This window comes from Myotis lucifugus, unplaced genomic scaffold (genome assembly GCF_000147115.1).
Source record: "Myotis lucifugus unplaced genomic scaffold, Myoluc2.0 scaffold_51, whole genome shotgun sequence".
NCBI lineage: Eukaryota > Metazoa > Chordata > Mammalia > Chiroptera > Vespertilionidae > Myotis > Myotis lucifugus.
In genome coordinates, this window is record NW_005871099.1 from 5,049,128 (window position 1) to 5,070,931 (window position 21,804).

Below are 21,804 nucleotides of genomic sequence, written 5' to 3' on the forward strand. Positions count from 1 at the left end.
CTACACTGCCAAACTAAAATTAAATAACAGGCAATGCTAAGATTCAAAACAGATTATGTTTCAAAAGTCCATTTGTAGGCAGCTGTTTGAAACTCTGGACAAGCTGGTTAGGTTCCAGGTCAGCATACAAAAGCTGACTTAACCCACAAATATACACAAAGAACTATTACAATTCCAAGTACAATACTTTTCAAGAGTTCTGTTTTTGTTAGGTTGTGAGATATCAGAAATTTGTTAAGGACTTTCAATGTCAAACTTCTAAAGCCCACTTATAATCACAACCCTATGGGAAATACACCAAGAACATCACAAAAATGTGGTTCGAGAGGGAGCATCTGGTCTTATTAAGCTGCCTTACTAGCTTTCTATTTCAGTTTGCAGAAAAATTGCTTCTATAGTCCACGTGCTCTCCCAGGAAAAGAGCACAAGGGGCAAAGCACACAGCAGACATAGTTGGCCTCAGATTCCCTGGAAATCTCGTTGTACATCTCGTACATATTGGTGGAGCCAAACCCTGCCCTTAAGTAAAGTCTGATTGGAACACAGCCACACCTATCTATGTAGATGTTGCCATGGCTGCTTTCCCACCACAGCAGCAGAGCTGAACAGCTGCATGGAGACCACAAGTTGCACAAAGTCTAAAACATTTACTGTGTGGCCCTTTGCAGAAAGTTCGCTAACTCTGGACCTGGGTCACTCCTCAGAATGTTTATCTAAGATACCTGGATCACCAAGAAAGAGAACAAGGAACCACCACACTAGAACTTCATCATAACCTCACTGGGTACAGAGAAGGCTCATGATCCAGGCCCATTCTGACCTTCTGCACAAGGACGGGGTCCTGTTGTGTTAGGAAAGTCTCTCCTCTAACATAGACTAGAAGCCTGTGTCGCAGATTATTAGGGGATTTAAAAAAAATTTCTGTATTGATTTCAGAGGGGAAGGGAGAGGGAGATAGAGACAGAAACATCAATGAAAGAATCATGATTGGCTACTTCCTGCATGCCGCCTACTGGGGATCAAGCCTGCAATCCAAGCATGTGCCCTTGACTGGAATCGAACCCGGGACTCTCTAGTCCACAGGCTGATGCTCTAACTACTGAGCCAAACCAGCTAGGGGTAGGGGATATTTTATAAACAAAAAAGCAAAGCTTAAAGTCTGCAAATTTGAGACTATTTGTTTAAAACTTATTTTCTCTCAACCTGGTGAGACTGTGGTTCCCACTAATGTCGAGATACATTCTAGGAGAGACAGTGCAAAACATACAAGTCATACAGCTATTATGCTTCTCTCTTTAGAACAGTGAAGACAGCACTGAGTTGTGATTATTAAACTAATTTACAATAGCTCCTAGACCAATCAAAACCATTTGCACCTGCTATAGACACACAGTCACACTGCCCACGAAGAAAGTTGCACATAATATACTAAAGAGAAGAATTCATCTGACAGCAGTAATTTTCATTGAAGGCCACTTAAGGTACTTTGTTGAAGCTCACCTTTTTCATGTATTCAGTAACTGGGTTCTGCTGCAAGAATTCAGTACTCTCTCTGGTATAAAATCTCTCTGTATCAGCCAAAAACTGAGACTCAAAGGATTCTTTATACACTGTTAACGTAGGACCCTTCGCAAATGCATCATCTTCATTCAGCCCCAATTCCACTAGAAAGAAATATAAAGTGTATTTCAATTACCCTATTTTTTATATTTTACAGAATATACTTAGGTGTAGCATCCAATTTAAGTTATGCTTAAAAGGTAAATGTGAAATGGCAGGACATAAAGTCTGTTATTCACTAGTATTAAAGTACACTGTTTCCATAAAATAAAAAATGAAAAACCATACAAGACATACAAAAGGAAGTAATTCTGACCAATGGCCAGGCATGCTTCAAAGTTATCATGAAGCTTCTTTAGAAAACTTTTTATATTTCCTGACAGTGTAGAAATAATAAAAATGATTTTTAAACTTAAAAAACAAAAACAAAAAACAAACAAACAATGCTACCCACATTTTAAAAAGTGTAAGACTTTACTGGTTTTTCCATCTCAATTTTCCAAGCTGATATAAATTTCTGGTTATAATTCACCTCCATTAATGACACTGTCATATTATATATCCAGTAATTCAGCATGAGACCAGAAAAGAAAATAATTCAAATGTCTATTACATCAAATTTTCCTTAAGGTACAAGGACCAAACAATTTTATGATGGGTAATATCAAATAGAATCACACTAACTTTAAGAGAATTATTAAGTACCCTTGTAAATTCTACCTGTAATCTTGATAAAATATTTTAAAATAAATCTGTTGGAGTACTGTTATAACTGATATTTGATATGACAACATTGAATAAATTAAAGGAAAACTGTTTACCATAAGACTGTACAACTCCACTAATCAGTCTTGTATTGATGGTTTCACCATTTCTTTCCTTTTCAATCAGTTTTAAAACAGCATTGGTTACCTTCAGAAAGGACATAGGAAAAAGATGTGTAGATTACAGGCTACGTATGTATTGTATTACTACATATCTTTTAAACATTTAAATCCATTAAACAATGCGAAGATGAGAGATACTATTGAGACGTTCCAAAGGAGATAGGAAGACAATGGCTGAGAGATGAAATCTGTAGGGGTTTCATAAGGAAAGTGGCATATACACTCCAACAGTACCTGTTTGTTCAAGGGCCTGAATAGACAATCTCTCCAAGTCACCAATGCGAGCTGGATGAAAAGAAAAAGGAAAGTGTAAAATGTCTATACTTTCACTGTGTTTTTCTAAGACTGAAGTCACAGCAACTAGCTGGACCCTAGATCATACTGATCAATAGTTCTAGATTATAACTCAGTAAATCTGTCATCACGATGAAATCAGAGCCACTCTGAGTTAGCACCTCCAAGAGGCATCACAACACAGCTCTTTATCAGCACACACTTCAGAAAAAAATTGAGATTAAGGAGAACATATGTATCAGTTTAAAGGGCACCTGTAGATGCAATCTATAACATTCCCTAGGCCAAATTTAAGTTTTTACCTCACAACACACTTAATGAAGATAATTTTTAAAACTTTTAAAAATGTCCACAGATGTTATATCAGAAAGTTACTATAAAAAGGCTCCCCCCCCCCCAAAAAAATGTTATAATTCATGCATGACTTTTAAACTGTTTGTTGAGAGCGGTATTATTCAGCTAAAATAATATTCACATTTAAGACACTGTAACACTCATTTACACTGTTGAGAAACTCACTTAAACATAAATGTTATCAGTCTTATTTTCCCCAAATGCAACCAAAGATAAAACTGGGTTTATGTAAGACATCTTTCTGAATTATATGAAAATTTAATTTGTATACTGAACTTTCACTGAGTGGTACTTACACACACACACACACACACACACACACACACACACACCTGAAAGTGATATTTAAAAGTATTTTTAATAAAGCATGAACAACATGTACTCTAGTGTTCCTCTCTGATGCAGAGTGAGGCCACCGGTGGGCAGTGGGGAAAATGCAATGTGGTGGCCGAGAATTTACAGGAAAGACATACTACACCTTTAAAAATAACTTTTTCCAAACATTTTTTCTAAATTAAGACAGGCTTAGAGGGAAGGGAGAAAGGAAGAAGAACCAGGCAGCTAAGAAAGCAGGACCAGCATAAACCAGAGGAGACTCAGAGGAACAGATGGGGGGGAGGGGGGGAATGCTTGCTGGATCACTTCAATATGTCAGTAACAAAATTAATTTATTTCCATGGTTGACTTGAAAGGAAGCCAACAACGTTTTTTTTCATATACAGTTTATGAAACCAACAACTTCTTATAATTAAAAAGGAAAAAAAGAATAATTAGGAAAAAAGTGAAACTTTACATTTGGTAACAAAGCATCCCCATCCCCACCCTCTGGAGATTCTGGAAGACAAAACAAGAGGTTAATGTGCAAGAACTGTTCAGTGTTGACTGACACTTGAACTTTAAATGAATTAAACAGGCTCATCAGAAGAGCATATACAGAAAATACTGCTTCTACCCTTTCCTAAAAACTTATGGCTGTACGTTGTATTTCCAAACAGTAATTGTAGCATTTAAGGATGTATTAAGTATGAATGTTGAAAGTAATTTTTTTAAAAAGCAGTTGAATCTTAAGAAACATACTCTATAAAGTATATTTGCACTTCTTTATATTTGCTTTAACTGCTACTAAATATGCTAGAAAAAAGTTAAGAAAATTAATGATTTTTAGGACTGTGTGATGTTAACAGAGGGTGGATGTATTGTAGGTCAAGCAGGCTTCCAAGAGGAAACTGACTCAAATCATGCCGATTCCTAAATGGACAAGAGAGCATTTTGTAAGTGGAAAATAAAGGGGGAAGTACAAAAAGCTCAAATGAAAACACTGAACCCAGCAAGTTTTGTTAAAACCACATAACTATATAACAGAGCACAATTATGGAGCAATGATGCTTTGGTATAGAAATTGAGCTGTACATATAAATGATAAAAATGTGCCGAAACCGGTTTGGCTCAGTGGATAGAGCGTCGGCCTGCGGACTGAAAGGTCCCGGGTTCAATTCCGGTCAAGGGCATGTACCTTGGTTGCGGGCACATCCCCAGTAGGAGATGTGCAGGAGGCAGCTGATCGATGTTTCTAACTCTCTATCTCTCTCCCTTCCTCTCTGTAAAAAATCAATAAAATATATTTAAAAAAAAAAAAAAAAAGTGCCACGAGTCTGTGATACATTGTTTTTCTTTCAACTACATTTGTGAGGGTAAAGCAACCCTGCTATCACACAACATTCTTGGACATAGGGATAATCTAATTATGCAGAACTTGACATTTTCACACTACTGGTTCTTAAGGGGTCCTGTCTGGTTACCCAATACCCCATCATCAACAAACAGGCCATGCTGCTCTGAGTCCTCCTGTCAACAAGTCACAACAGAGTCTCCAACTCGACTATGCACCAGAGGGCTTGCTAAAACAGACTGCTGGGCCCATTTCCAGAGCTTCTGATTAAGTCTAGGCTGAGGCCCAATAATTAGCACTCCTAACAAGCTCCCAGGTGAAGTGATGCTGCAGGTTTGGGGACTACACTGTGTAAACCAGTGAGCCTAGCAAAAACTTCCTTGACTGAAGAAACTTATTAATGAAGGTGATTTAACAAATTAGCTTCAAAATTTATTTTCACGCAGTCTTAAAAAAAACAACCACCACCATCAATTGTAAACTCTACAACGATCATTCTGGATATCATGTTACTGTATAAAGTGAGGGGAGAGGGATTTCACAGTCCTCTCTGCGAAGCAGTTTCCCAGATCCTGGCTGGAGTGTCAGGGAAGGGCCCTGATGGGCCTGACTCAGCCAGGAGTCAGGCTTTCAGTGAAACCTGATGGCTGGTCAAATAAATGAAGAAGGAACTTTTAATGAGAAACCGCAGAAGTGTGCAGGTTGAATTTTAGATCTCTGGTTTACTCACCCTTCTCCCTACTTGCCACAAATTAAGGGTCATTTATTGATAAATTAAAACGAGGGAAATTAGCCTACTATTCTGAAAATAGCTTAACATTTGCCTAGATTCCCCCAACTGAAAAGATGACACATCACTAAGAAAACAGACATTTGAAAGGTGTTCTAAGAAGTCTTACAGAATAGATTTCATATATTCCTTTTCGTCCTTCATCACATTCACGGCGAACCCAATGTCTATTGAGGTAGGCACAAATTCCATTCAGAACTTTGCTGGAAAACCGGTAATCTTCCCACTGCTGAGTGTAGAACTTCAGTACACTCTCATCCATCAAGTCTTCTCCATCCTGAAAACAAGGGAACTACAGCTTTAAAGGTGACTACTGTGTCACATAATAAAAGCTAACTAAAACAAACATATTGTTTTTAAAACACATTAATGGATATGGTTCTAGATGGGTTCTTTAAATTATTCTGTTTACAAAAACATGCTCATTAATTTGAATTTTCACAAGGATATGGCTCATGAGGACTAAAGAGAGGATTTTATTTAAAATTATTTCATCTCAAACTGGCATTTTTTTCATGGTGTTAAATATATATACACACTCATAAAAAGAACCCTCAATTTTAGAGTATGAGAGTAATTCCTTTTTGTTAACAAACAAGAATTCACCTCAAAATCATCCTTTTGATATCTTTTGTCTGTTAGAAGATTAACATGTCTTGTTCACAATTTAGATCATGGGCCAATACCATTTATTTTTAAATTCATCTTCCTTCTTCATTAGGTTTACTTAAAAATTATAAAAATTTAAAGCTTTTTGCGGTAATCTGTTACATTTTTATAATAAGTATAATTTGTTAACAAGACTTCATGAGGAAACTGTACATTAACGAAAATTATTTTTACTGAGCTGTAACTTAAATCACAAATTTTTATTTGAAGAAAACTAACTTGAAATTTTTTCTTAGGTATTAATAACATCTACAGAGTGTTATCCCTTAACACGGAGCATGAAATGGCAGAATCACAGAGAAGTGCTGTACAGGAGAACACAGGAGGTGGAGCCAGAGGGAGGGCGCACCTCCGTGACTGTGCACAAGAACGAAGGGCCTGGGCGAGCCCAGTAATTGCTCTCAGACTCAGGGTCATGTAAAACAGCCCCACACTATATGGTCCACAGCAATCCAACAGCCCTATGAAAACCTGATCATATCGTGATACAACCACACTTTTGTTCATTTAAATTTACATAATAAGAAATCAAATGTAAAGTTAAGCTATTCTGGATTATACTATTCGACCTTTTTAAAAAAACAATCTCACTGATAGCATGGCTATAAATACTTTATACAACACAAAATACGTTCTTTACTTTAATACTAAAGAATAATTCCAGTGTTCATTTTACAGTGTTCTTAATAAAAACAAGGAGGACACAGTAGCTTCAGTAAGACATTAGAAACAGTTTAGGGAACATGAAAAGGATACTATCTAAGTCATAACCTGTGGTCAATCTATTCTGTTAGAATGCTTAAAGTTTCCAATTAGCTTGTAAAATATATTTAAAAAACAATTTTGAAATATGCTGAAATTTTTGCCTATTATCTGTGTAAATAAAAAAATCTTTAAAAATATATACACAGAACGCCAATTCCCAGAGTAAAGAGTAGAGATGTCTTCACTCACTCTATGTAATACGTGTAGCACCAGATGCAGGAGCCACTGGCCCATCCTGTGGCTGGATGGAAGGCATCACACTGCCTTTGCTACAGAGGATGGAGACTGGGGAAGAAAAAGGCAGAAGATGAAGGGGAAAAACTCCATCGCTGCCCAAGCGAGAAGCTCAGAGCAGGAGGAACCCACACTTGAAGGCAATGGTGTTCTAGTGAAACCCATCCTAGCCAAGGGCACAATTTCATTGTAGCTCGGAGATATACCATGTGATTGTGTGTAAAAGGCAAGATTCACATTGGGAAAATGTGGTTACTATAGGTTGGAAAACCTCACAATCACACGTACATTCTGATTCAGAACAGCACATTGGGTTCCAAGTACAATACAGGTCATTTGAATTCATAATTATATACTTTAAACAGTTCATCAATTTCTAACAACCAAATCACAAAATGGTTAGCAATTTAAGGAAAGAGTATTACTATAATGTAAGGATATCGAAAACTCCTAATTTAACAAATTAACAAAACACCCGCACGCAAACTCAATGATGAAAACAATGAACAAATGACAGTGAAAGATTTAGCACTGAAATTAGATTTATTATTTCACTATCTTTTTAATGTTCTATTAGAAATGCTCAGCATATTTGTCAAACGTCTTACCTTAAGAAGATTTGTCAAGTAATTCTTCAAAAATTCTTTAAGTCGTTTGTATAATTCCAAGCCAACAAATTGCGCTCCCCCAGGCGTTTGCCCCTTTTTCGATTTAGAAGGAGGGACGCCAGCCCCTCGCGTTTGGTTTGACTGGTGAACACTCGTGCAGTAGTTATAAACATGACTTGGAGAAAAGTTAAGGAAATCAACATGCACCCTCGATAATAAACAGTTATCAATAGGAATGTATTTTCTTATATCTCAACATCAGTACATTTCCAATGTAGCAACAAAGTCTATTTATTGAAAACTAGAGTGGAGAAGAGACCCCATTATTCACATCCCAATAAAGGTAAAAGTGAACCAGCCCCATTCATAAGTTTGTCTGCAAGCCTTGCAAGCAGCCAGCCCAGGAGGAAGAGAGAAAGTCCAGGAGGAAAGGCGCCAAAAAAACACTGGACCTTCTAGATCAGTGGTTCTCAACCTTCCTAATGCCGCGACCCTTTAATACAGTTCCTCATGTTGTGGTGACCCCCAATTTCACTGTTACAAACTGAACATAATTAAAGCATACTGATTAATCACAAAAACAGTATGTAATTATATATGTGTTTTCCGATGGTCTTAGGCGACCCCTGTGAAAGGGTCATTCGATCCCCAAAGGGGTCTCGACCCATGGGTTGAGAACCGCTGTTCTAGATCATTTAATTGCAGCGATTCTCAACCTGTGGGTCGCGACCCTTTTACAGGGGTCGCCTAGGACCATCGGAAAACACATATATAATTACATATTGTTTTTGTGATTAATCACTATGTGTTAATTATGTTCAATCTGTAACAATGAAATTGGGGGTCACCACAACATGAGGAACTGTATTAAAGGGTCGCGGCATTAGGAAGGTTGAAAACCACTGAATGAGACTTTCTCTAGGAAAACTGTCCCAAGTGTATGAGAAGGCAACAGGTACAAAGGAAAGGTTGCAATTACCTACTTCAATAAAAACAAAAAGGTAATAATCACAGTCTATTACAACGCTTAGCTATATTTTCAGAAGCATACATTAAAAAATATAGAAACAACCAAAACTTTATTTTAAAATGATTAGTAGTAGATTTAAACAAAGATACATTTTGAGGGTGAAGGACAAAAAAGCAGAAGAAATGGCAGGCAAGAGACCAAATCCTGTTATTCCAACAGAAAAGTTGCAGGTGTCAAACATGATTAACCACAAGAGCAGTGGACATGCACTACTGAGAATTATAGAGATGTGTAAAAAACAGAAGAAACAGCCAAAGTCTAAAACAGCTGCCTCTGGGGAGAGGTAGTGGAGAGAATGGGAATGGGGGTTGGTGAGGCAGAAAAGGCTATCCTATACAATAAAAGGCTAATATGCAAATAGACCGAATGGCAGAACAACCGGTTGCTATGACGTGCGCTGACCATCGGGGCACACGCAGTACATGGTGGGCATCAACAGCAGGTGGCAGAGTGCAGAACATGGAGGGCGTCAGTTGCGGCAGGATGGTGGAGCAGGTGAGCTGGGGTGCCAGACCAAGGTGGGGTGCCGGTTGCTATCATCGGGGTGAGCCTCTGGTGGTTACTGAAAATCCTTTGCTCCCGCATGCCGCGGTCCCACTGGGCACTAGCACCCACTGCTGGCACCCGGTGGCAGCTGCAGAAGTGGGGCTGCAGGCAGACAGGGGACCGGGGGCTGCGGTGGGAGGGGCCAGGCGGGAACTTGGAGGATGGGCTGAGACCTGCCCCCGTGCCCACCACAGCCTCACGGCCCACAGTTCCTTTCAAGGTGCATGAATTCATGCACTGGGCTCCTAGTCTATATATATAAAACCCTAAGCGACTGGTCAACTGGTAGACCGTTTGATAGGTCACTATGATGTGCACTGACCACCAGGGGGCAGACGCTCAATGCAGGAGCTGCCTCCTGGTGGTCAGTGCACTCCCACAGCGGGAGCGTTGCTCAGCTGACCGACAGGCGCCAGAAACAGAGCTCAGAGCTCAGGTGAGTGGCGAGAGCCTCTCTCGCCCCCATGGCAACACAGCAGGGCCCGGAGCAGCGCGGCACCAGGCTGAGGTGCACCAGGCCTCTAGTTTTGTTATAACCTTTAATACTATTTTAGTGTATCAGCATGTATTTTACTTGGAAAAAATTAAACTGATTCAGGTAGAAAGAAATATCAACAAAACAGAATATTCATATATATATATATATATATATATTTTTTTTTTTTTTAAATCTTTAGTGGTATATTTTAAGAACTAATAGAGCTATTTCAAGCCAGTGAGTAAAGATAGATTATTCAGTAAGTAACATTATGGCAAGAAGAAATTTAAAAAATAAGCCACATTAAAAATATAAGTAGACTAAGAAAATATACAGACTGGAACCATAAAACAAAGAAAATATACAAGTATTATATTTTTTATCTCAGTTTGAAGAAGGCCAAAGTCGTAAATACTTAATCTGAAAATTTGTAAGTATTTTAATAAAAAATATTTTAAACTAACAGAGTTACTATCTTTAATAAATTAAGGTAATTTAAAGCAATATAGAAAGTTAATCTCTACGGAAACATGGGCAAAATATTTCAACAGAAAATCCAAAAGCTAAAAGAAATATGTATTAATGGCCTCCCCCCCCAAATTCCTCAACCTTAGTAATAATAAAAAAAAACTATGCCTTAAAACAATGAATCATTTTATTAAATGTTTCCAATGCAGAGAGAATCACGGATTATAATATAAAATGAAGCTCATGACCCAATTGTAAAAAATCTTACTATTTCCCACTCGTCTCATTCCATCCAAAACCTCCCTAATGTTTTAGGAAATGACGTGGTACAGATTATGACTGATTATTACTATGTACTGCTCCATAATCCACTCCTCCTTCCACTGTTCCTAGGGGCAAAGATACCCATGGTTTGGTGCCTATCATTCCTATGGAAGTTTTTCTATTTTACTGGCTAACTATATATGAAGTTATTTTGTTTTCAAACTTGAGATTACACAAGTTGTAACATGCACATTTGCTCCTGTCATTTGCTTCTGTTAAGATGAGACAGCTCCATTTGTATGCAATATACCACATAGTACAGATTTACAACAATTTATCCACTCTCTTGTTGTTAATGATCATTTGGTGGGTTCAATTTTTGGCATGATTCTACTTTCTTTTAAATTTGATTTGCACATTGAGGTTTCTAATCTACCTTGAGTACAACTGTATATGATAATGAGCAATGTGTCACACACAGTGTATTATATGGTCTATCCTTTCCCACTATTATGTATTGCTATTTTTAGACTGCCCATTTCATTAAGTTTTCAAGTAGACTGCCCAGTTGTTTAGTCTTCTCTTTTTTAAAAAAAGGCCTTATTTATTTTAAATATTTTTTATAATTAATTTTGCCAGAGGCTTGTCTATTAGTCTTTTCAAAGAACCGGTTTGCAACTTATTAATTTTAATCACTGTATCTTTATTTCTTTTCTTTTTATTTCTTCACATTTGCTTTCTTTTTTCTATAAATCCTTGCTTTGGTTGCTTAGCTTTACAATTTCTCCACTTTGCTCTTTCTAATATAAGCTTTGAAAACTACAGATTTTCTCCTCCATACCACTTTGGCTGCATCACCAGGGTCTGATATGTGTTTTCCTTATTAGTTATATTTTATTTTTTTCCATTATTAGTTCTCTTGATTAAGTGATTTAGAATTTTTTAGATTCAAAGGTGTATTTTCCTTTACCTTAAAAACACGTAATTTCATTTTTAAATTAAACAGAGGATGCTATCTTTTTTATAGTTTTTTTGAAATGTGATGAGACTTACAGCTGAATATGATTTTCTTTGTATGTGCTTGAAGGCAATATCCATTCTCTGACTGCTGGGATCCATCAGAGCAAGCTGGTCTGTTTTTCAGATCTTTTATACTGGCCCGGCCGTGTGGCTCAGTGATTGGGCACTGACCTATGGACCAGGAGGTCATGGTTTGATTCCCAGTCAGAGCATATGCCTTGGGTTTCGGACTCGATCCCCAGTAGTGGGCATGCAGGAGGCAGCCGATACATGATGTTTCTCATCAATGTTTTGATGTGTCTATGCTCACCACCATTGAAAAATTCACTTTAAAAAAAACGAGTCTAATAATCTCTGATGGACAAGTTTGGTTTTAAGATTTTATTGTTTTATATTGCTAATTGGATTAACTTCTACCATATTTTGTGTTTCCTATTTTAATTTTTTTTCCTTTATGCTTGTTTTCTCCCTTTGCCCTTTCTAATGGGTCAATATTCCCTGTTACACTATAGTTTTTATTATGTTGGCATTACACATTTTATTTGTATTCATGTAATGGTTACCTTAAAATCTGGCATGCCTATTTTCCTTTTCATCAATTCTGATAAATTCTTGGGTTATCTCCTCTGATCCCCCCCTTCCACCTTTTCCTATTTTTTCTACTACATGTATGTCGGGCATATTCATGTCACCTTCCTTCCCCATCTCACTTTATTTCTTCAGTCATTCGCCATCACTTTCCCTCTTTGTCCAAACTTCCTAATTTTCCTGGATCTACCGTCTGATTAAGTGATTCTCTCAGCTATGTCACATTTGCTGGTTACTGTTAATGACTGTATTTTATATTTGTAGAATTTCCTGGTCCTTTTAAAAATCTTATTCTCCAGTGTTTTGTTCCTGTACATTTTTGATTCTGCATATCACTAATTGTCTTAACATACTTAAGAGGCGCTCACTCTCTAAAGATCCTATTGTTGCAGTTCCTGAGGCTCCAGTTCTGTTCATTCTACGTGCTGACTTGTTCCTGTGAACTCTCTCCTCTGCTTCATAACTTTATATACTTTTAAATCTCACTTTCAGTGGTTTCCACATTAATTTCGAGCTTGAGGAAATCCTGTAACAAGTTGGTAGACAAACTCAAAGTGACAAATTCCCAAGATAGACTTTCCATACTACCCTCACATCCAGAACTCAGCTCAAACTGGTTTCCTAGTTGCCTTCCTGGAACAGTGGATCAGTAATTTTGTTTTCCAGTTCATTTCCTCACTAAAGATTTCTAAGGACATGGGGGCATTACCCCCACCATTTGCCTGAGGCTTTATCTCCTTTTCTGTGTAGCCACCATCTTCCAGCCCACCTCTCATCCAAATCCTTAAAAGCTGCCACAGAGGCTCATAATTCTTACCTAGCACCCAGCTCTAGTTTGCATCCAGGGAATTTTTTTGCTTATTTGGTCCAGCCTGACTTCTGTTTCTTGGCAATATATTAATCTGCAGCTACTAAATTAACAAAGGTTTAAAGAAAAAACCCCAATGACAGCCAAAATGCAGGAAAATGGGAGCTTCTATCCACCGGGGGTCAGAGTGCACACAGTTACAATTTCTCTGGAATAAAATTAGAAAATATTCAAAGCCTTCAATTACATCCTTTCTGATATGGTCATTATACCCATAAGCATTCATCATAGAGGAATCACGACTGAAGCATACACTCACCTAGCACACTCTCAGAGCACTGCGCAGTTCTGCAGGCCATTAGTCCAAGACCAAGGTGCCATCAGGGCTCGTTTCTGGTGAGGACTCCTTTCCTGACTTGTACACAGCTGCCTTCTCCCTGTGTTCTCGGAGAGAGAGTTCTGGTGTCTCTTCCTCTTTTTATAAAGACACCAATCCTATAGTACTAGGGCCTTATCTTATGACCTCACTTAATCTTACTTCTCTACCCCCGCCAAAGACCACATCTCCAAGTACTATAAAATTGGGTTTAGAGCTTCAACATATAAATTTTGGGGGCATGGAATTCAGTCCATAACACCATATCATGATTATATTTATACAAAATGTTCTGAATAGACATATCTATAGAGATAGAAAGTAGATTGGTAGGAGGCAGGGAGAGTAAGCATATGACAGTTTAAAGGGTACAAGGTTTTTTTCAGATATGATAAAAAATGTTCTAAAACTGAATGTAGTAATAGCTGAACAGGTCTGTGAATATACTAAAAAACACTGAAATGTACACTTTAAATGGATAATTTTGTGGCATGTGAGTTATATCTCAATAAGACTTACTTTTTAAAAAATTAAATACAATCCCAATTATAACCCCAGTAGTTTTTAGGCTAGAAATTTACAAGCTGAAAATAAAATTTAGAAAAATGCAAAGAACCTAGAATCAAAATAATCTGGGGGGGGGGGGAGGAGAGTAGAGAACAAAGCTGGAAGACTTATTACTACCTGACTTCAAGGTTTTTTATAATGCTACAGTAATTAAGAAATGACAGCAAAAAGATTTCCATGGACATGTGGGCACCGCCTACCACCACTTGCAAAAATACTTTACAAATTAGTAATCATTCCTTTAGGATGGATAAATAGATCAATGAAACAATTCTAGAAACAGAATCACTTACATTACCAGTTATTTTAACAAAGGCACCAAAGCAACTGATTGGGGAAGAGTCTTTTCAACAAATGACACTGGAATAATAGGATAGCCACAGAGAGGAAAAATGAACCTTGAGCCCTACCTCACACCATCCACAAAATTAACTCAAGATGGATCCTAAATCTAAATGTAAAAGTGCAAACCATTAAGCTTTAGGAGGGAAACAGTGTATTTTTGTGATCTAGGCAAAGGTTTCTTATAGGTCACATAACTACAAAAGAAAAATAAAACAAAGTAAGATTTCTCAAAATAAAAAATACCTGCTCACCCAAGGACTCCAGTAAGAAAAGGAATAACAAGCCTCAGACTGAGAGAAAATATTAGCAAGACATATCTAACAAAACTGGTATCCTAAATAAACTCCTACAACCCAATTAATAAAAAGTATAGCAATCCAAAAATGGGGAAAAAACCCCAGCAAGACTAGAATACTTTATTAAAAAAAGACTTACAAATAATCAACTAGCATGTGAAAAGGGACTCGACACCATTAATCACTAGGAAAACCCAAATTAAAGATACTATCGTGCACCCACAACAGCAGCTAAAACCATAGGAATGACACATCAAGTGCTGGTGAAGCTGTCACACAACTCCAAATGTCATAGTAGCTTTGTTCATTATACCTAAAAATGGAAATAGCAAGTATCTATTATTAAAGAATGAGTTAAAAACCTGCCATATTCATACAACAGAATACTACTCAGCAATAAAAAGGAAGACCTAGTGATACTTACAGTAACATGGGTAAATCTCAAGAACATCCTCAATTAAAGCAGCCTTACATGAAGGAGACATATGCTACACTCTCCTTTCCATGAAGCTGCTGTGGGGAAGGCACACTGACTAGGAAGCATGCAGAAACTTCTGATACCCTATACATTCCTACTGGTACCTTAAGGCTGAGTTTCACTTATCACACCCATGGTCTTAATTCTGGCAACAATTTCCAGAGCTCTCCAGTCTTGTGGCTCCAATGTGGACTGGCTGCTCTCCAGACCTACTGGACAATACCAGTCCAAAAACTAATCTGCTCTCTTTACTTCAATCGTAGGTTCTGGCATCTTTCTTAATCCTTTCTGAACAGAAATGTCATTACTTTGTTCCTGGTAATGCGCTTTTCTCTTCATTATCTTGTCACTAGATTTAGCATGTTCAGTTATAGGAAATTATTTTATAATCTCTACTAGAGGCCCGGTGCACAAAATTCATGCAGGGGGGGGGGGGGTGTCCCTCAGCCCGACATGCACCCTCTCCAATCCGGGAGCCCTCAGGGGATGTCCTACTGACGGCTTGGGCCCGCTCCCCATGGGTCTCTGCTCTCTGCAGGGCCTGCCTGCTCCACACCACAGTGATGGGCAAGCAGGCCCTGCTGGGTGCTGCCTGCAGGCTGCACTTGGCTGCTCGTGGGACGCTGCGGTGACAGGGCCAAGCAGGCCCTGCTGGGCTCACGTTGCCGGGGTGACGCCGCCAGCGTCCTGCCCCCCCTGCTATGGGCGCCGCCATCTTTTGTCGCAGAGTGATGGTTAATTTGCATATTGCTCTTTTATTAGATAGGATACTATTATAAATTTTAAGTCTCCTCCATTTTTCTCTGGAATTCCTTCCTAACAGTCATATATTGGGTCTCTGGGTTACTTCTTGGTCTTCTCGTTCTTTTACTACTTTTCTTTTTAGAGTCTCAGTTACCATTTCAGATGTGAGTTTTCTTATTGTCCTGTTCCTCCTGATTTACTGCTGTATAAGGAGCTTCTCATATCTGACAATAATTTTTAAAACATTTTCTTCTGTGCCCTGTATTATCGTCTTCATTTTCCCTTTTTTTTCTGTTTATTCCGTCCTTCCATACATTTATTAACCCTTAAGTGATAAGGTGCTAAAAGCCCACTGGAAATGCCACTGGCCTGAGTGGGGATGGTGGACCACAGTTTTGAGTGACTCTTCCATCTTGGAGCTGGCCATTGACTGCCGTATCTTCCCATGTTAATAAATGGGCTTATTTTTCAGGGTCTTCAGTTTTTCCAGAACTGTTCTGTCTCCAGCATCACCCCCGGTATTTTGATATGGGACTGGAGACTCATCAACTATGAACTTTCTACCATAAGCACTGTTGATAGTTCCTATTTATGCCAACCTCTGCCAGGCCTCCTTCTCCAAATTTCTAAAATTGGTCCCTAAATACAAGCAATAATTCTGCTTGGGATGTAAGCTCTTGCTGCCATGTGTTCTGTGCTTGGGAGTAGAAGGAGATGATTCTGAATTTATCCCTCACCTCCCAGGCCCTGCTCAGTCTCACACCTCGACCTCCTGTCCAACCAGAGCCTGCAGATCCCGCTTCTCTGGTCTTGCAGGCCCAGCAGCTGTCTTGCTAGCATCCTCCTCTGAGTATCTTCTAAACTGAGGCTTCCTATGCCCCAGTAATCAGTACCCTGCCTCCATCAGCTTTTCAACTTCCAAAAAATTGTTGCATTCTTATCTATTTATAATGTCTGTTCTCTCATTTTTAAAAAATATATTTTTATTGATTTCAGAGGGGAAGGGAGTAGGAGAGAGAAATAGAAACATCAATGATGAGAGAAGCATTGATCAGCTGCCTCCTGCATGCCCCACAACGGGGATCAGGCCCACAACCCAGGCATGTGCCCTGATTGGAATTGAATCGTGACCTCCTGGTTCATAGGTATACACTCAACCACTGAGCCACACTGGCCAGGCTAAAAATTATTTTACTATCATTTTAGTAATATCACAGATGGGAAAGTCAAAACACAAATTTCAGCAGAAGCCCAGTAATTTGCTCCTTTTGTGTTCCATTTCTATGGCCACTATCTTAGCTCACCTTATACGTCACACTTGGATTACTCCTCCAAGAAGTTTAGAAGTTATTTTCTTCCTGCCTTTGATCTCTTTCCTATTTCAATCCCATCTGTTTCCAGATTAATCCTCCTAAAATTTGTTTACATGAAGCCCTTAATTCTCAAGTCATATTCCAACTCTATGGACCTACGACTTAAAAAAAAAGTACAAATTCACCTGATTTTCAAGATTCACAACAACCTGGCACCATCCTTTATCCAAGCCAGTTAAACTGCCCAAGTCATCTAGTTCTTCTTACAGAGCTACTTGAGCTACCAAAGCATGTCCTCTGAAAGTGCTGCTTCCCACCTTCACCTTCCTCCCTCCAGGAAAACTCTGCAAGACTTTCCTTTTCTCTTCTTACCTAGTCACCCTTTGAGGTCCACAAACTCTACTAGTTCATGAAACTTTCTAACCATCGCAGCATCGAAACCTTTCTCCCTCCTCTTAGCATCTCTAAAATGTTAGCTGTCACATTACCCATCAGATACTTCCTAACAATGAAACGAGACCATCAACATTCATCACAGACATTTCATCTTGCACACGTATACACCCTCAACTTGACTTAGCAGGTGTCTGAGATAGCTTATAAGAATACCTGAAACATAATAAAGAATAGAAAATATAAGCCAGAATAAATATCTACAGAACAGGGAAGTAAAATAGGATGGAAATTCCAATATACAAGTCAGAATCCTAAAATTTACCGACAAACCAAAAACAAAACACACACACACACACACACATACACAAAACAAACAGAAAACTGACCTACCTATGAATTATTAGAAATAAACGTATTACACATTTGGAGTGCTTTCTGCCAAAAGTAATTTTGGTGTCCACATTTCTAAAAGCATGTAGGTAAGAAGACAAGCCATTAAGACAATTCCTATTCTGACTAAAGTTCAAATATTATCAAAGCCATCAAGAAAAAATGAACTTTTCTATTGGCTCTAGCAGAGATGCTTGTTTCTGGACCACACAACCACAGTTACAAGTGATTAGATATAAGCTGAAAATGGCATGAGGTCAGGAGACTGTTGCTGTTCACTCACAGGGATGTTTCAGACCTAGTTCTCTATCAGAATCAATGACCAGGGAACCATTTCTACAAAAAAACAAACAAAAACCCTATAGATATATGTTTACTTAGATACTTACAACTGGGAAGTTGTTTGTGTTAAAGATTAATTTAAATTGCATATAGCACTCGTTTTTGTACCCAAGCGAGCAGCCATAGGATGCCTGCTGCTCAGACGTTAAGTAAAACATGGATGGAAAGGACATGGACCTGCACTGTGTGCCTTTTTGGATTCCTAATATTTTAAACAGGACAACTTATAAAAAAAAACAAAAATTACATGTTATAAAGCTCCCCAATGGATCTACTCTTCAGTTCATGCAGTTTTTTCCAGTAAACAGTTTCAACCCACAAAAGGAATAGCTGTGTCCAACTGTGGAAGACTTCACAACTGTGGATGGGAGAGTTGGAAGGGATCGACCTCGGCGAACGTACCTCAATCAGACTGAGGACGTTTTTAGCAAAGGCCAGCTTAGGAGTACCCTAATTAAGTTAATAACAAGACTTCAGCCTAAGCCTGCTCCTCATGTGAAATGCTGGCCGGGAGAACCATACTTGCAGTTTTCTTGAATAGGAAGCAGACACAGAGTTTATATACAAACAGGAGGGGAATACTTCTGAGGGAGCAGTGAACCACCTTTTATAAAAGAATGGCACTGAAGGAAGAAGCACAGCCCTCCTCCCCTCCGCCCGGACAGACAGACAGACAGGGATGTGCCAACACACCAGCTTCCATTCAGTTTTTCATCAACCACACTATGTGGGGGAACGTTATCAGAAAAGAAAAAAGCACATCTCAGTGAGCTGCCAGAGAAAGCACCATGACTGTTGAGTGCATCGTCTTGCAGGGAGTGATCCATGTCTAAAGGACTCTGAAATGGGCGCACTCCTAACTCCTGGTGCCCTTTCTCCAAGTCAGGAAATTCTCGGCCTCTCGCATCCAGCTGCTCTGTCTGTAGGAATCGGGGCTCCTTCTGTCCCTTCACATACCATACCACCCACCATTCCAACACATGCTCAATTATGTGTTAAGTAATCATTTTTTTACTTTCTATGATGAGTATAAAAAGTAAATATGACCAATAATTAGGAGAAAAATAATCAAATCTAAAATTACTTTTAAAGCAAAAACAAAATAGATTCAGAGGAAAGATTAAATATAGAAGTTAGGAGGAAATAAGAAAACGAAAATCCACAAGGAGGTAAAAATAAACTAAAAATCTAAAAGGCAATAAAATAGAGGCTTCATTCAGCAGTCAATGGGTTAGTGTTTTGTACTAGGGCAGCCAGAGTCTGGCAAACCCACATATTTGACTTTTAAAACTTGAGGTTATTTCAGAAGGTTCCTGGAAGACCTCTTTGGAAGCAGACACTTGGCCCTCTTGGGATCTGCCCAGGTCACCTCACAGGCAAGCGGGACGGTTCTGTAGGTGGCAGTTGGTGGTGAAGAGCCAAGTCTGCTTCTGCTTCAGAGATAGACCGCACACCTCGTCACCCTGGAACTGTTCAATCACTTGCCAAGGCACACCTTTTGCATGACTGGTAGGGACAAGTCACCGTGAAAAGGGTCACATCAGATGCAAAGAGGTCTCAGGCAAAGGCACACAAGCTCATCTTTCTGCAGACATTTCCCAAACATCTCCCCCTACCTCAGATGCTAGGAAAAGATAGGCCATTCCTGCTGTGGGTGTGGTCACATACCTGACTGTGACACACAGTGGCTACTGTAATGCTGCGAAGGTCTGGATGTCTCTCTGTGACTCTACAGCACCAGGCCTCATCTAAAGGGGAGAAGGGGAACCAATTTGCGACTTTTGGTTACTACCAAACTCAAACCATTTTCACCTTCTAAACGGCAATTCAATTAAAACAAAACTAAACAGAATAGACCATTTTCTACTGCCACTTCTTAACCAACAGAACTAAGAGTTGAAATTCCAACAATGAATTTGTAATAAGATCATTTGCAAAGACCTTCACTACAAAGTGGCCAGAGCAGCAGGCCTACCATCAGCCAGTACAGTCTGTCGGCAAAATTATGAAAGAACTAAGTCCTCTCCAGGCTGTGGTTAGACAGAATTCGAAGGGTGATATCACAAAGCAAATCAGTTTGCATCTAAAAGCATATTCCAAAAGCAAAGATTGCTTGTAACTAACTGTAAGATTTATTTACAAATATTTGAAGTGCTCTGAATATATATACACCATGAAGCACACAAAAAAAGCTGAAAGTACCATATTCATACTAATAAAAAACAAAAACTCAATTCTAGAGGCAACAATCCTATACAATAAAAGGCTAATATGCAAATTGACCAAACAGGGAACGACCGGTCACTATGACGAACACTGACCACCAGGGGGCAGACGCTCAACGCAGGAAATGGCCCCTGGTGGTCAGCGCACTCCCATAGGGGAGTGCCACTCAGCCAGAAGCCGGGCTCACGGCTGGCGAGTGCAGCAGTGGCGGCGGAAGCCTCTCCCGCCTCCACGGCAGCACTAAGGATATCCGACTGTTGGCTTAGGCCAGTGGTCGGCAAACTGCGGCTTGTGAGCCACATGTGGCTCTTTGGCCCCTTGAGTGTGGCTCTTCCACAAAATACCACGTGCGGGCGCACACGTACAGTGCGATTGAAACTTTGTGGCCCATGCGCAGAAGTCGGTTTTCGGCTTGGGCAAGTCTATTTTGAAGAAGTGGTGTTATAAAAAGTGGGGGATGTCGGTCGGTCGGTCGGGCGACAGGAGACCCAGCGCAGGTGGGCCGCGGGAGGTGTGCGCGATTCATACACAAGTTGAGCGAGCTAGTCAGTCAGCAGTCTCATTGTGCAGTGGTTGATGCTAGTCGCATCTGCAAATCGCGCGGGTGACAAAAGTAAAGTTTATTAAGTTAATTTTAGGGAACGTTGTGGAGTGAAAGAAGATGTAGTGTCAAGGATTGAGAAAGGTATGTTGAGATGGTTTGGACATATAGAGAGGATGAACGAAAGGAGATAGACGAAACAAGTATACAAGACGAGTGTGGATGGGAGAGTTGGAAGGGATTGACCTCAGCGAATGTACCTCAATCAGACTGAGGACGTTTTTAGCAAAGGCCAGCTTAGGAGTACCCTAATTAAGTTAATAACAATGTACCTACCTATATAGTTTAAGTTTAAAAAATTTGGCTCTCAAAAGAAATTTCAATCGTTGTACTGTTGATATTTGGCTCTGTTGACTAATGAGTTTGCCGACCACTGGCTTAGGCCCATGGGAGTGGGCCTAAGTTGTCAGACATCCTCCGAGGGCACCCAGACTGCGAGAGGGTGCAGGCCGGGCTGAGGGATTCCCCCCCCCACCCCCCGCCCCAAGTGCACGATTCTCGTGCACCAGGCCTCTAGTGCAATGTAATTATGAATTCTGTAGGTTCTTAAGGATAGATACAATTTCTCAATCCTAAAAACTACTTTAATAGTACCAGCTCAATAGTGAAAGGTAGAGACAATTTTCATTTGGTTAAGGAAAACTAACAAAAACTAAACAAGTGTATTTTTAAATGCATGCTATATACTGAAAATCTAG

General features: G+C 39.3%; 1 protein-coding gene across 4 annotated transcripts in view; it reads right to left on the minus strand.

The window, feature by feature from the left end:
* CUL1 (cullin 1) overlaps positions 1-21,804 on the minus strand; it is a 95,269-nt gene that overhangs the window by 35,101 nt on the left and 38,364 nt on the right. For 3 of the 4 annotated variants that reach the window (XR_002829257.1, XM_006088710.3, XM_014455835.2), the window contains exons 3-7: positions 7,831-8,005; positions 5,664-5,831; positions 2,682-2,732; positions 2,382-2,472; positions 1,501-1,664 (exon numbers count right to left, since the gene is read on the minus strand). Coding sequence is in view for 3 of the 4 variants with exons in the window: in XM_006088710.3 (XP_006088772.1) it covers positions 1,501-1,664; positions 2,382-2,472; positions 2,682-2,732; positions 5,664-5,831; positions 7,831-8,005 (649 nt within the window). In the remaining variant the exon portion in view is untranslated. Of the gene's footprint in view, positions 1-1,500; positions 1,665-2,381; positions 2,473-2,681; positions 2,733-5,663; positions 5,832-7,177; positions 7,274-7,830; positions 8,006-21,804 lie in introns of those variants that run through there. The other variant, XM_014455836.2, reaches the window with a different exon arrangement.